At 53.4% G+C, this 15,731-nt stretch overlaps 1 protein-coding gene across 1 annotated transcript in view; it reads left to right on the top strand.

Annotated features, from left to right (window-relative positions):
- Positions 1-12,321, top strand: part of KIF6 (kinesin family member 6) — a 399,233-nt gene extending 386,912 nt beyond the window's left edge. Inside the window, exons 20-23 of the mRNA XM_007197919.2 lie at positions 3,897-3,934; positions 4,253-4,355; positions 5,965-6,071; positions 11,429-12,321. Of these exons, the coding sequence (XP_007197981.2) occupies positions 3,897-3,934; positions 4,253-4,355; positions 5,965-6,071; positions 11,429-11,439 (259 nt within the window). The 3' untranslated portion in view covers positions 11,440-12,321. The remainder of the gene's footprint in view (positions 1-3,896; positions 3,935-4,252; positions 4,356-5,964; positions 6,072-11,428) is intronic.
- Positions 12,322-15,731: the final 3,410 nt, after the last annotated feature.

Here is a 15,731-nt window from a genome sequence, read left to right as displayed (position 1 = left end):
CCATCATTAGGAGGCCTAATTACTATTAATACTACTTACTAATCCTTGTGAAGGAAGAGTTGATTAATTCTGATGGCTGGTGTGCGCTCTCTCCAGAAGGAATGTCAGCGTGAGAAGTGAATTCACCAGCAAAGGCTCGTGGGTCAGGAGAGAGGACAAAAGTCATTTGTGGTATGACCCTGAGGGTTCAGAGGCCGAGCTATGGCATCCAGGGATTCTCCTGCAGCCTCGGGGCTGGGGGAGCCCCAAGCCTTCACACTGCGCCATCCTCCTGCGGGAGCTGCTCAAGGCAACGGGATGGGCAGCTGGGCCTCTGCAGAGGGTGCTGGATGCCCGCATCTGTCCTGTCACCTCCATCTCTGCCCTCTTCCACCCACTCCCAACCCTCAACAGTTAGCACCTGTGAGCACTCCCTGGAATCTTAGAAAAGGCTCGGCTGGGAAACCATTGAGTTCATGAGCCATTGGTGTGCCAGTGGCTTGATCTTGCAAGACTTGCTGCAGCTTCCAAACTGACCGTGACCTGGTGTCATTGCAGCACCTGTGGGATGGGAAGCCCTTTCTCCTTCCCCAGTTGAGGCCTGCACCAGGAACCATTCGGAAGGAGCCCTAGGAACTTGCCTCTGTTCTCCAAAGAAAGGCATGCAGAGCCTGCCACCTTGTGGCTGCCTCTGGTCCTACAGTGGCCCTCATCAGACAGCACAGATGCTCAGCTCAACCGAAGACTCAGTGCAGAGTCTCTGGGATGCTGGGAAATAGACATCTGAGGGGGGAAAAAAAAAAAATCCCAGGCTCTGATTTCCTTTCCCGTTTGTAGGACCCACAGTCCTGAGCCGGTGGAGACAGGCCCAGGGTAAGATGCCCTGCCCTGGCTGAGACAGGAGAGGGCAGAAGACAGGAGCTGGAGAGGGAGCAGTGCCCACGGCTGGGACAGTAGGTTATTGGGCCTGTGGAGAGCCTGGGGCTGCTGACGCGTGCTGAGCAAAGTCAGAGCACCTGTCTCTAACCCTGCCTGCCTGTCACCCCCAGAGTCCCCATCTGTGAAATGAGGGTTCTGGCCAGGTGACTTCGGAGGCCTCTTTCTGCTCCGATATTGTGTCTAGGCAGGACATTGCAAAGCAAGGGAGGGGATCCCGTCATGTCACTGACATCCCAGAATAGCTTGCCTCTCCACCTCCCAAGGGGTGCTGTTGGGTTCCATTGTTTCCCAACTGAGAATCCAAGGCAAGGAGCGCACATCAGTTAAATGGGCAAAACTGCATCTGCATTGAGCTGTTGGGTCTAACTCCTCACTCAGGGAGCACAGAGCCGGTCAGCCAGGGCCACCCAGGGTCAGTCCATGTGGCCAGGAATAAGCCATGTGTCTCCAGCGTGTGTTTCCTCAGAATGCCAGAGCTGAGTCCGGTTAATAAAGCACAAGTTCTGAAGCCTCACAGAGCTGTGATTAGATCCAGATACTGCCACTAACCACTGGGCAACTTTTAGAATTTCTTTAACCTCTCTAAGCCTCAGCTTTCTCATCTATATAACGGGGATGGTGAGGCTATTGAGAGGATTAAATGGTGTGATGTTTGCAGAGCACCCTCCCAGGACCTGGTGTGCAGATAGTGTCTATAAATGACGGTTGTGATCATTGTTGTTTTTGTTCCACGACCACAGCTGGTACATGCAATGCTCTAACAATGAAAATTAGTGTATAAACCATCTGTTATAGACTGAATGTGTCCCCCAAATTCATATGTTGAACTCTAATCCCCAATGTGAGGGTATTAAGAGATGGGGCCTTTGGGACGTAATTTGGTCATGAGGGTGGGGCCCTCGAGAATGGAAATAGTGACCTTATAAAAAGAGGTCAGAGTCCTAGCTCACCCTACCATGTGAGAACACAGCAAGAAGTCGGCAGTCTGCAACCCAGAAGAAGGCTCTCACCAGAACACAACCATGCTAGCGCCCTGATCTCAGACTTGCAGCCTCCAGAACTGTGAGAAATGAATTTCCATTGTTTATAAGCCACTCAGCCTACAGTATTTTGTTATAGCAGCCCAAAGAGACTCAGTCAGAAATTAGTACCAGAAGTGGGGTGTTACTATAACAGATACTTAAAAATGTAGAAGCAGTTTTGGAACCAGGTAATGGGTAGAGGCTGTCAGAGTTTTGAAGCACATGCTAGAAGATGCTGAGGTTGTCACAAATGGACTTTTAAAGGCAGTTCTGGTGAGGGCTCAGAAAGGAAAGAGGAGAGCTGTAGAGAAAGCTGCTATCTTCCTAGAGAATATGGAAATAATCACATAGAGAATGTTGGTAGAAACGTGGATGGTAAAGGCCATTCTGGTGAGGTCTCAGACAGAAATGAGGAACATGTTATTGGACAGTGAAGAAAAGGTGATCTTGTTATAAAGTGGCAAAGAACTTGGCTGAATTGTGTTCATGTTCTAGCGTTTTGTGGAAAGAAGAACTTGCAAGAGATAAAATTGGACATTTAGCTGAGGAGATTTCTAAGCAAAGTGTTGAGGAAGAGGCTTGGGTCCTCCTGACTGCTTATAGCAAAATACAAGAAGAGAGGAAAGATTTGAAGGTGGAATTATTAAGCAAAAAGGAACTAGAATTCAAAGATTTGGAAAATTCTCAGCCTATCCCTACAGCAAAAAATGAGAAAACATCTTCAGAAGAGAACGCTAGGAGATTAGTGTGAGTGTGAATCCCAGACTTCACCAGCCTCCCCAGCAGGAAAACTGCCAGACTGAACTGAAGCAGAAGGAGATGGGAGGAAGAAAGGAAGGCTGGTGGACATCTTGGACCTCACAGGACAGGACCATAGAGCTATTCTGTTGTGAATGGGCACTATCCTTCAAGACAAGGGAAGAATGACCCCAAAGGCAATTCAGAGATCATCACAGCTGCCTCCTCCATTTCAAAAGGGGGGACCATAGCCTTGCTTTCAACAATCCAGACAGCCTCTGCCCAAAGCTGTGGGGGTGGGGCCGATCAGCAGAACTATGAGGGCACGACCCCTGCCCAGCAGAGCCCAGCAGCAACTCCACCCATGGGTCCAGAAGACAGAATCTTCACCCCAGTGGGTCCGGAGGGTAGAGCGTCAAGCCAAAGAGGATTGTTCTCAAGCCCTAGGATCTCATGGAGTTTGCATTGCTAGGTTTTGGACTTGCTTGGGACCTGTCACTCCCTCCTTCTTTCCTGTTTCTCCCTTTTGGAATGGAAATGTCTATCCTATGCTTGTCCCATCATTGCATTTTGGAAGCACATAACTTGTCTGGTTTTACAGGTCCACAGCTGGCAAGGCATTTTTGCCTTAGGATGAAGCATACCTTGAGTGTCTCCCATATCTGATTTAGATGATATTTCAATGGATGAGATTTTGGACTTTAGAGTTGATGCTGGCATAAGTCGGGGGCTGGTGGAATGGAATGAATGTATTTTACATGAGAAGGACTTGAATGGGGGGAGGGGCAGGGGCAGAATGTTATAAACTGAATGTGTCCTCCAAAAATTCATATGTTGAAGTCTAACCTCCAAAGTGATAGTCTTTGGAGGTGGGCCTTTAGGTCATGAGGGTGGGGCCCTCATGAATGGGATTAGTGCCCTGATGAGAAGAGGCCAGAGACCTAGCTCACTCTCTTTCTACCATGTGAGAACACAATGAGAAGTTGGCAGTCTTGACCATGCTGACACCCTGATCTCAGACTTCCAGCCTCCAGAGAGAAATAAATTCCTGTTGTTTAAGCCACCCAGTCTATGGTATTCTGGTATAGCAGCTTGAACTGACTAATCGTCATCCACAACAGAGGATTCTTGGCTTCTGCCATAGTCAGCTTGGGCTGCCATAGCAGAATGCCATAGACTAAGCAGCTTAAACAACAGGGACTTATTTATTTCTCACAGTTCTGGAGACTGGAAAGTCCCAGATCAAGGTCCACAGGATCCGCTTCTGGTAAGAACCCTCTCCCTGGTTTGCAGACAGCTGCCTCCTCTCTGTGCCCTCACCTGGTAGAGAGACGGTTCTGATCTCTCCTCCTCTTCTTATAAGGGCATCAGTCCTGTAATGGGGGCTCCACCCTCATGACCTCATCCAAACTAATTACCTTCCCAAGGCCCCACCTCCAGATACCATCACACTGGGGATTCAATTTCAACATATGCATTTTGGGGAGACAAACTTTCAGTCCATACAGCTCCTAGATATAAACTCTAAATTTCTCTTCTGTAAACCTCCTCCCATACCTTTTTCTTTCATCGACTTGTCTCTTGCAGTGATGTGTATGCCAGGAAAATCCTGCCCTCGCCTGGCCCCCTCCTGCACAGCCAGGAGCAGAGCAGCCCCAGCACCCCACTGGAGGACAGGTCTGTGGTCTTCCCTCTCTGACACCTGTGACAGCTGCTGCCATGGGGGCAGCAGGCTGAAATCACCAATCTGCTTCCCTCACAACCCAAGGAGCCCCTTGTGGGGTGGCCTCACAGACAGAGCCCAGGGCAGGCCTCCGCCCTGGTACCCCAGGAATTCCCTGGGATCTCTCACAGATGCCAACTCCCAGAGCCAAGGAATTTTCCCCAGGGTCGCTGGGGCCCCATGCAGGCAGAGTTGCTTCATGTATCCTTGTAAATGACGTACCTGGGGCCATTCAAGGAAAAGGAGCCAGCCCAGGGGCAGTTCCACGTGGCCCACCAACCCTGTGCAGAGTCCCCAGGCAGGGAAGGGCATGGAGTTGAGAAGCCTGGCCTCAGGCCTGTGAGCCATTCACTCCAGGATGAACAAAGCCGACGAGGCCTCTCCCCAGCACGTGTCTCCATGCCCTCTGACTAGAATACCTGCATGCCCTTCTTCCCGTGGCAGGCAGGCCGTCCAAGGGTGAACTCCACCCACCGTCCCTCCCAACCCTGGACAGAACACACAGTTCCAGAGCTGTCCCAGGCTCCCTGCCGCAACTCTGCTTTAGCACTTCTCGCTGACTTGCAGCTGGAACGCCAAAAATTACATGTGATAACAAACAACACTTTGTTATTTATAATCCTCACTGCCTTCTAAGAGAGTGGATACTGTCACCTGCTGTGTGGAGTGACAGGTGTGAGGATGGACGCTTGGCAGAGCCAGGAGAGTACCTTGCTTTGAATTTTCTCAAGGGGGATTTTATGTATAGGAGGTGGATGGAAAAAGAGGAGGGAGAAGGTGACATGCATCCCTCCCTTTTTAAGGGGATTTCACTTCTTACAAATCTCATTGGCCAGAACCTGGTCACCTGACCACACATAGCTGCAAAGAAGGCTGGGAAATGCCGTTTTTTAATGTGGCAACTTCCTGGGCTAAATATTATGGTTCTGTTTTTAAGGAGAGAAGGGAGAAGACTTATCTCTGTCTCAGGAGCAATTAGCTAAGCCATGGTAGGGGACGGGGATGCAGTGGGGACACGTCCTAGAGGATACGACATCTAAGTTGGGTGCTGAAGGAATCTGGCCCCGGGTAGAATGGGCTTGGTTTGGGTAAGTTAGGGGTGGGGGGGTGTGGGTGCAGGGAGAGGAAGGTGGGGTGAGGGGATGGAGAAGGTGCTGAGAGAAAGCGTGTGCAGCTGTGTAAGGGTCTGAGGGGAGAGCAGCCCAGAGGAAGAGGAGACAGCAAGGCAAAGGGCCTGAGGCCAGAAGGAACTTGGTGTAACAGAGTAGCAGGATGGCCGGAGCACAGTGAATGGGCCCACATCACACAGAGACGGAGTTTGAATTTCATTCCAAGAGTGATGAGAAGCCACTAAGGGTTTGAGCCAAAGGACTGGGGGACACGTGCCTCGTCTGGGTGCAGAAGGATTGCTGTGGGGGCTGCAGAGAAGGAGGGGGGCAAGGAGGCAGGAGCCCGCAGTCGCTGGGTGAGATCCAGTCAGTGAACGTGGGAAAGCACTATGGAAAGGTGAGCGCTGGGGACAAACATAAGGCGTAGTAAAGTGTGACTTGTGCTTGTCCCCAGGATCCCGGAGAGGCCAGTGTCATCGGTCCCGCTCACGGGGGACAGCCGGACAGACTCTGACATCCTGGCGTTCATCAAGGCCAGACAGAGCATCCTGCAGAGGACAGGTCAGTGCACCTTCCCCGGCGGCTCCTCCAGGGCCATGGTCAAGGGGCGGTGAAGGTGGGGAGGCTAGAGCAACAATGAGCCGAGGAAGCTGGAAGCTTCCCGAATGTTCCCAAAGCCTCGGGCCTGGCCTTGCAGTCACTTCACGTGTGCTGCCTTGGCCTCCTCCTGGAGAAAGCCCCAGAAGGCAGCATCGGACACACCAAGACAGGCCAAGGGGGTGGCTGGCCCAGGTGCCCCTGCCCTGCTTGGCAAAGCTGCTCTCCCTCCTCCAGATCTTCAGCTCCTCTCGTTGCCTGTCCCCAGAGCCCACTCCCCTCTGCCCAGCCCTCTCCAAACAGGAAGGGCTGAGTGATGGTTTGGTACCTTGTTTAACCCCTGGCTCAAAATTTCACTCTCCATTTGGAGCATGGTCCTTGCCAGCGAGTTGGAGATGTAAACACCACTTGAAAGCCCAGGCCTGAGGACATGGTAACAGTTACAGAAGAAATATGCGGTGTGTCAGAAACAGGAAGAGAAAGAGAAGACCCTTCCTGGCCTCCATCACTGACCTCTCCCCTTCGTCTTGGCACCTACCCAGCCACCGTGGACAGGCCTTCTCTTCTCCTTCCTTCTCCCTGGAGACCCACAGGGACTAGACTCCATGCAGGGCCCCCTACCCCAGCCCTGCTTTTAGTCTTAGCCTCAGCCCAGCACTGTAATCCAAAGGCTACTAGTCAGGCTTGGCATTGCTTTCACCTGGCAGCAAGGCACCCTGATGGGTGAAACAGCCGACCTGGACCCTATGATGTCCGACACCTGCCCCGAGAGGCCTACACGCAGCTTCACTGCCAACTCCCTGCAGTTTAGATAGTAGGAGGTTTGCACATGGACAGAGCACCCCAAGGAAAAGGTGGCCTTTGTCATACCGTCCTCCCCTTCGCTGGGATGCCAGCCTGCTGACTGTTCTGTCTTCACCACTGGCATCAGCAGCATCAGCACCATTGTCAAGTCTTTTCTGAGACCTGGGACCCGCCAGCTCTGCCACCAACCTGCCGTGACGCCTTGACCACATACCTTGCCTTCTCTCATCCTCAGGTTCCTTGTCTAAAAAAGAAAAAAAAATGAATTCAGATTCAGTGCTCTCCAAGGCCCTATCTCTCCCCCAAATACTCTAATGATGTGTATCAGACACAGAACAATACTGAACAGCCAATCAGTGAATGAACACTGCATTTATTAGGCACCATCTGTATGTCAGGCCCTGTACCAGTGCTGGGGACATATCAGTGAACAAGACAGACTCAAGCCCTTGACATTCTGGAAGGAAGGAGACAGACAATGACCACATCAACAAAGACATAAGGTCATCCGAGGTGCCAATAAGTGCTTTAAAGTAGCTGAAATATGTAATGTGTAGAGATCCCCGGGGAGACTGGGTTGGGGGAGAACTTGAAACTGAGGGCTGAATAGTGAGGATGGCGTAGCCATACGGTTCTGGAAGTGAACCTTCCATTCAGTCTGGGAAGAGCAGAACGTGACCAGCCCTGGAGGGGAAGGAGCTTGGCTTGGTTACAGGCTGGGGGAGCCGAGCCAGGGAGCAAGGCCAGATCACGTGGACCTTGTAGGTGAGGGTAAGGGCCTTGGCTTGCATTCCAGGAATGGTGGGAGCTCTGTGAAGAATTTAAACCATAGCGTGATGTGATCTGATCAGTGCTTTCGAAAGCTCGCTCTGGCTGCTGTGTGTAGTGTAGGCTGTGGAGGACCAGGAGCCCGCAATTCTCGGGGAAGTATCTTCCCAGGAAGGTCCAGGGGGAGGGTGGCCTGGACTTACCCGCCTCCTGAACGGGACATGTGAGGGTCATGAAGACTCGTTTATATACTGAAAGGAATGGCCCAGTGCTGGGTGTGGGGGGAAGGGAATTTATGATTTGGGAAAGAGGACCAAAACTGCAGGAGAGAAAGTTCTTTGAGGAATTGGAGGGGATGATGTCCAGGACATAAGTGGAGGGAGTGTTGGCTTTTGGGGTTGGGAGACACACCCCACAGTGAACAAATTCATAAAAATCAACCATTATTTGTCCCATCAAGAAGTCTACAAATAAGCAATACTTTAATGTTATGTTTACTTAGCTTTTGTACACGTAATAGAGATGTGATCATCCAACCTTCTCAGAAGAGAAGAGGCAGACACCCAAGGTCTATGTCAGGATGGCGTCTTCCTGCTGACACCAGGCCCAGCGGGTGCAGAAAGCTGGGCCGAAGATTGGGGCGCTTTTATTACGATGCGTATGGCAGGTTACCAGTTATACGTTTTTTTCGCATATATTATTCCCTCAACGCTCCTGTAAGGTACCCAGAGCCAAGAGTGTGATCCCCCTTTTGACAGGAGAGGAAACTGCTCACAAATGGCAGAGCCAGGAGGACCCTGGTCTCCCATGCTCTCTCCACTGGACCGTGCTGTCTGGAAAGCCACCCTGCTGGCCGGTGTTTTCTCTTGGCCTCCACCCTCCCTGCAGCTGGGGAGCTTTGTTCTCCAAACAAACAGCAGCCTGGAAGTAATTCATCAAAACAAACAGAAGTTCGAGGGTTCAATTTTTATTCTCAAGGGAAGGAAAAAAATCCCAGGTTCTTAGTGACCATGGGGCCCCAGGGAAGCTGAAAACAGGGTGACAAAGGGTCCCTCTCCGGCCAGGTCGGGGCTGAGAGGCAGCAGGTGCAGCCTCTCCCGATGCACAGATGGCCCAGGTCCCACCGCGCAGCGCTTTCTACGCAGCCCACTTATCAGGCCTGCCTGGCAGGCAAACACACAGGCCGGGGCCCAGGCACTTCCCCAGCCAAAGCAAACACTCCCTCTCCCCTGGCCTGGGCCCCTCTGCTCTTAATTTAGCGGCGCTGTCTGCCTGGGCTCCTTCAGAAGTGCTCATTATGGGGAATTTGTGACCGTCAGCCTGGGAGCGGGAGCCCAGAAGGAGTGATTTAACACAAGCCTCGCCCAGCTTGTCCAGCTCTTAGACTTCACCAAGGGCCAGGATGAATCTACCTGATTTAGGATTCGTGGAAAAGCTGTGGAGCGTTTAAATCCCTGCCCGGGGCGCACGTGGACAGGTGTATCTCCCCCGTAAGGGGCGTTAGTCATCCATGGTGTCAAATCTGCTGTTTCTAACTGCCAAGGATGGCGTTAAGAGATTAACCCCTTTCTAGAGTGCCTTTTGTTTTGTTTTTTTTTTTAATCTTCCTTAATCCCTGAGTTTGGAAGTACTCCTGTCTGGACGGGAACCTTGGTGTGACCGCCGTGACCACGACGCCCTCTTCTCCAGCTGGTGCCAGGAAGAGGCTCAAAGCCCCCTGAGCTGCCAGCCCACCACCTGTGTTCTGAAAAGCCCCCGGCTCTCTCCTTCAGTCAGGAGCCCGCCCAGGGAAGTGGAAAGAACACAGATCTGGGAGGGAAGAGACCCAAACACAAGGGCTGTCTCCGCCACGGGAGACCTTGTGCAGGTCACCTCCTCCAGCCTCCCTGTCACATCTGTCAAGTTCAGATTCCACCTTTGCCTGGGTGGTCAGCCTCTCCTGAGACAACGTCCATGAAAGTCCCCTGTAAACTGCTGAGCGCCAGGGAGCCGTCATCGGGGAAGTTGGCCTCCGTGGTGAGAACTGGTCCAACACAGACCAGTGATTGTTTGGTAAATGGTGCAGCGGTACCCTCCATTCTGGGAATCTACAGTCACAAAATCCCAATACAGACTGAGAGCTCCATCACTTAAATAAGGTTCATAAAGTAAAGAGTGAACTGGAAATGGCACAGCTGTCGTGGGTTGAGGTCCGTCTATGTGAGGAGCTGTGTCTTGGCGTCTTGCGCACTCTGAGCCCAGCCCCGCGCCGTTTCTTCTCGGCCCCAGCCCTACCCCCAGTCATCACCGCAGGCAAGTGTCTGGGGGGCAAGTGACAGCCCTGGGGTGGGAGCTGGCTCAGACTCCCTCCCACTCCTTCCCACTAATCCTGGCCCTGGCTGCTTGTCAGTGGGGCAGAGGAAGCATCAGACCCGTGACTTGCTCAGCAGCCACATGCCTGGTGGTCCCCGGTACCTGCCCTCGCCAGTCCTTGGAATAGAGAGATGAAAGCAATGGGTTTCGGCCTGGCTGTCCCTCAGAATCGCCCGGGCCCACCCCAGAGATTCTGATTTAACCCGTCCTGGGAGCGGCCTGGGTAGGAGGATTCCAAAGGGCTACCCACGGGTTTCCAATCTGTAGCAGAGCTGGGAACCATGGGTCCAGGGTGACTAGAGCACATTACCTTCCCATGCTCTGGTGTGTCTGACATTCTCCCTTCCTGTCCTGGGATTCAATCAGGACAGCTAGGAACGTCTTAAAAATAAGGACCATCTCCATTTAATTAAACAGTGAGGCCTGCCTGGGGTCTTGCACACAGAACTAGGTCTGAAGGACCAAGGGCTCACAGCCTTGAATTGTTTTCAATCTCTTCCTCCCCGTTATCTCCCACATTGGATGTGTCGCAGAGAATTACCGATTCTCCCCCAGCAACAGCAGGCGGACCACGCCCACACTCTCCCACTGCCAGGTCCCCACGGCCACACCCAGCTGCCCGTGCTGCCTCACCCCTCAAGCTCTCTGCCTGCTGCAATTTTTTTAAAACACTGTGTTCTTTACCTGAGAATCTTCAGAAATTCCCTTTCGCTCTTATTATGATAGCCAAACTTTAAGCAAATTAACTGCACGTCACTCACACTAGCTCTCACACTTTTCTGGTCCGGTGAGTCTGGGTGGGGCCCAAGATTCTGCATTTCTTAACAAGCTCCTGGAGATGCCAATGCTGCTGGTCCGTGGACCACTCTTTGCGAAGCAAGGAGCTGTGCTGGCTACCTTGCTTTTTCCAGGTACCTTGTCTGCTCCAGCGATTTGGAAATGAGGAAGTGAGGCCCAGAGAACGAACACGTTTTGCCCAAAGTCACACCACGGGTTGGGGACCATCCTGGCTAGAACTCAGGGGTCCTGCTTCTTAGTCCAGAGAACCCTTCTCCATACCCAGCGATGGGAGGCTACAGGACGGAGCCACGTGCCCAGGAGGAGCCATCATGGAATATAATGAACATCTGGGGCAAAAAGCAAGGAGAGAATCTCTGCGAGAATTAAGTAGGAGGGTCGGTGAAAATCATGGGATAGGAGAACAAGGGTGGGTCCTGACTCAGAGAGATGAAACCTTTGCAAAGGGGGGTAAATGCAGCCCCCGGGAAGTTAGGCCCTGCGAGGTGCCTTGCCCGACACCCAGAGTGGTGACCTGCAGCCTCCTCGCCTTGCCCTTCCAGCCAGGAGGGGTCCGTGCCCCACGCACAGCCTAACCAAGAACACTTGTCTCCTTTCAGGTTTCCAGTAAGCGTCCACCGTGCATTGTGGCGGCAAGAACGGAGTACAGATGAAGGCCCTGTCTTCAGCAGTGATCTGTGGGCTGCTGGGGGCAACGGGTGACTTTGATTCTGGTGGAGGGGCTGCTTCTTTAAGGATGATATCTTGGAGGCTGCCAGTGAGGCTGGGGCCAGGCTTACGGTGCCATCCTTGCTGTGGGTGCCGGAGCTGCTGGCAGCCCGGCAATGCCAGGGTGCTGGGGCGGGATGAGGGCTTTAGCTCACTCTTGTGGTGGTGTTTCATGCAGACGATCAGAAACTTTGAGATTGTGAAATAGTACCATCCTAGTGTAGTGGCAGGGGAAGCTCACACTGGTAGAATGAGGGGGAAATAATAATGGGTTATTTTTAGCTACTTACCCACCCGCTTCCCTGCCCCAGCCCCTGGTTGAGAAGCCCAGGAATGGCTGGGGCAGGCCACACAGCAGGTCAGAGCCAAAGACAAGGCAGTGGAATCCAGGGCATCTTGATGGCCAGTCCTGATCTCCCAGGCCGGACCCTCCGCCATGGCCTGGACCACCCGTAGGCGGTGCCTGAATCAGCTGTATCTCCAGGGAGCCACCCCCGCTGCCCCACTGCAAGGTCTATGGACATGGCAGCACCCAGAGAGCAGCGGACGGCTCTGGGAGCTCTGCAGAGAGCTGAGAGGGGCAGTGTGGGTGCCCTGGGCCTCGCCCTCACCCCGCCTCTTAGGGCTCTGCAGGATTTGGGCTGATTCTCCCCGCTCCCACGGGGGGAACGTCTGGGGGTCTCGTCTCAGGAGCCCTCTCAGCATTCCAGACACAGATCCAGCGGCCCGGTGGGTGGGCCGCCCCACGCCCACCCCGGAGCCCCTAGGGGAACTGCCGCCTACCTCAGGGTCCTGGCAGCAAGGGTCCAAGCCAGCTGCAGCGGGGGAGGGGAGTGGAGGGGGGAGGGGGATGGCACCTGGAGATGAAGCCAACTGAATAAAAGCGCTTGTCCACTGCTCCCATTATCTCTGTCCCCTAAGTGCAGGCCCTCGCCGCCCCGGAGAGAGAGCAGAGAGAGAACACGGCATAATCGGCTTCCCCCACCCCTTTTCAGGTCTGGGTAAAAGGATCATGCAGGAGAAGCTAGGTCATGACATTTCAAAGCTAGGCAGGCCCAAAGAGCTCCTCCCGCACCCTCATTTATATCATTAGAAAACTAAAGCGAACGGGAGGACCTGTTTGTTGATATATAGCCAGTTAGTGGCAAATGTCCTCTCCTCGGGGGGCTTTCCCAGATCACCCCAACTAGAGTGACCATCACTCTGTTATGTTTTCATCATCACTACCTGACATCTTTCTTTATTTGCTCTTTTTTTTTTTTCCTTTTGTGGCCGTGCCACGTGACTTGTGGGATCTTAGTTCCCCGACCAGGGATTGAATCTGGGCCCATGGCAGCAAAAATGAGGAGTCCTAACCACTGGACCGCCAGGGAATTCCCTACTTGCTTATTTCTTAATGGCCTGCAAACCCCACCACCACCTCCAAGACTAAAAGCTCCATGGCAACAGGGACCTGTCTGTCCTGCTCATCACTGTGTCCCCTGCATGAGCTGGTACTCAGTTCATGAGTATCAGAGTCAGAACCAGCTCTGCTCTCAGGCCCCCATGACCTCCCTCGGGCTCTGTGACTGAGGCCCACTGGGCACTGTGGCCCTCGCAGTTCTATGGCCCGTGATAAGTCCTCAGGAATGTCCATAGAACCGGGGGAGGCCAAACAGCCCTTACAGCCTGATTCTAATAACCTCCCCAGGAGCCCACAGGGCACACACATAAATACGCACACACTCTCTGTCTCTCGAGAGCCCTGAGGATGGCGTGGAGTGGGCCAGAGTCCGTCAGAAACAGCCTCAGTGTACCTGGCACACCTTAGTGCCCCGGCCCTCTGGAGCTGCTTATAGTGTGTAGACTGTAGCTCCCCTGCCAAGAAGTTATCTCCTGGATCCAAAAGCCTTATTGACAGGGACATGTGGTGTGACCCCATGCAGGGTGCAGATCCACCTCCCAGAACAATCACTAAGGCAGGAGAGGAAATGAAGAAGAGAGGAACACAGCTCCCAAAGTCCCTCCCAAGGGAAGCTGGCCTCTGACGTGGACACCTGCTCCACCCCGGGGCATCTTCCCCAAAGCTCTTTGGCCCCTGCAAATGGGAGAAATGGATGAAATGTCCTGAAAAGACTCTCCAGCAATGCACCCAGGCTCAGTGGAGCCATGAAGAGGTCCAGAGTATCTGAGTTCACTCCAGGCCGAAATGTGGAGCTTTCCAAAATGTCTTCCAGAAAGCGGCCTGGCCAGTGACCCAGCCCAGTTCCTACTAGAACTGAACTGGCTCCGCCATTCCCTTGGCAGGAAGCGTTAGGAAGAGGGAGGTGTGGAATGTGACTTTCCCGGATCTTGAAAAGGGGGAGTTTTAGAAAGCAGATAGAGAAACTGTGGTAGATTGAATAACTAGCCTTAATTCTTCACCCCCTGTAATAGAATTATACATCCAAAGCTTTGCCATGGCCTCATGGGAGCAGAGTACACTTCCCTACCTACCCCTTAAATTTGGGCTTGGCCCTGTGACTTGCTTCGGTCAGTGGGATATTGGCAGATATGATACAAGCAGAGGCGTGAAACGTGCTTGCATGGTTGGGCCTGCCTCTTGCACGCCAGTGATCTGCTTGGGAAGATCATGCCCTGGGCAGGTGCTGCCCCCTGAGCCTACATCCCAGAACATGCAGTGAGCAGACCTGAGCCCAGCCTGCAGCCTGGAGCCAAGCCCCGCAGCGCCGGAGCCTGGAGCAGAGTTTCCCGTCAAGCCCAGCCCAGGTCAGCTGCGCCCTGGCTGACCCAAAGACCCATCCTCCTGAAAATAAATGGCTGGTTGTCATTAGCCACTGAGACTTGGGGTGGTTAGTTATGAAGCATTAATTGTAGCAACAGCTACAGAAATTGAAACCCAGAGACAGTCCCTGACTAGACCCGGAATTTCTCAGAGTTCATTCTGTCCCTCCGTGCTGCCTATCGAAAGGCACTTGAGAGCACACTGTACGTGAAAAAGTGGGACTGCCACTTATGGCCATGATAGAGCAACAGGGACCTGAGTTAGCCTCCTTCTTTAAGCAACTGAAGACTAGACAAAACTGTAAAACAATGGTTTTCAGACATGGGAGCAAAGGCAGTACAGGACATTGATCCCCAAGAGAAGAGAAACAGGTGAGGTGAGCCTTCTGACGGCCTGTGTGCAGGGCAAGCCGGCAGTGCAGGAGGTAACCTGCCCTGGAGCAATCCTCAGCTGACAGGGAAAAGAGCTGGTGGATAAACACCCCAGCATCCTTCCGCCCTGGGGATAACTCTGAAGTGAGCCCTGCACGGTGTCCCCGAGAGCCCAGCAAGGTAGAGCCCCCGATGCCCACAGGAGTCACCTGCTCCGTCACACACACTGTGTTGGCCGCCTTCCTCCCTGTCTCTCTTGCCCTCTTTCTTGCAATCATTTCCTGGGATCACTTCCCAGATGAACTAGTCACACCCACATTCGGCCTCAGAGTCTGCTCCGAGGACAGTCCAGCTTAGGCAAGGACATCTATTTCAGAATCACGGGTGGGGGGCTCTTGCATCCAGCTCTCTGGGCTGGTGAAAATGGGAGCCGCCCCCAACTTCAGCCAGAGCCCCGCTCTCCACTGCGCTACACATTGGGGCTCAGGGAAAGATTTCTCGTGAGAAAGGAATCCTGCTACTCCAATAAACAATGGAAATTTCTGAACAAGACCAATAACTGGTATGTTTGTTTGATTGTTTGTTTGTCTTGAGCCTTTCCCTCGAATCTCCCCTCCGCTTTCCCCTCCCTCTGTTGGTCACCCCGTCGGGCTGGACCTCCCCTGACATCTTACTCTCTGCCCAGGAGGGCCAACAAAGCCCCACACACATCTGCACCCCCTGCCTCCACACAGGAGGCTCTCCCACACCCTTCACTGCGGGGACACCGCCAGGAGCCCAGACAACCACAACAGAGCTTGTCACTCTGGCCCCGCGTGCCACGAGCAGGGTCTGAAACCAGAGCTCCTTCTCTCTGCCTGCCCTTTCCCCCGCAGGGGACGTCCCTGGGCCGGGTGGGCCTTAGCCCCTCCCCTTAGTTCCGGCCCAGAACGTGCCTTTTTCACTTGTGCGGATACGTGCCTATTAAGTGGCTCCTCGAGAGAATACCAATGTTGGACGGCGGGTGGGCGGGCTGGCCTTCCCCTCATCTCCAGGCTCGTTCAGATGGAAAGAGGCCCG

The sequence above is a fragment of the Balaenoptera acutorostrata genome, chromosome 10, assembly GCF_949987535.1.
Source record: "Balaenoptera acutorostrata chromosome 10, mBalAcu1.1, whole genome shotgun sequence".
NCBI lineage: Eukaryota > Metazoa > Chordata > Mammalia > Artiodactyla > Balaenopteridae > Balaenoptera > Balaenoptera acutorostrata.
Note: the sequence above shows the minus strand (reverse complement) of the source record. Positions and strands in the feature narration are given on the sequence as shown.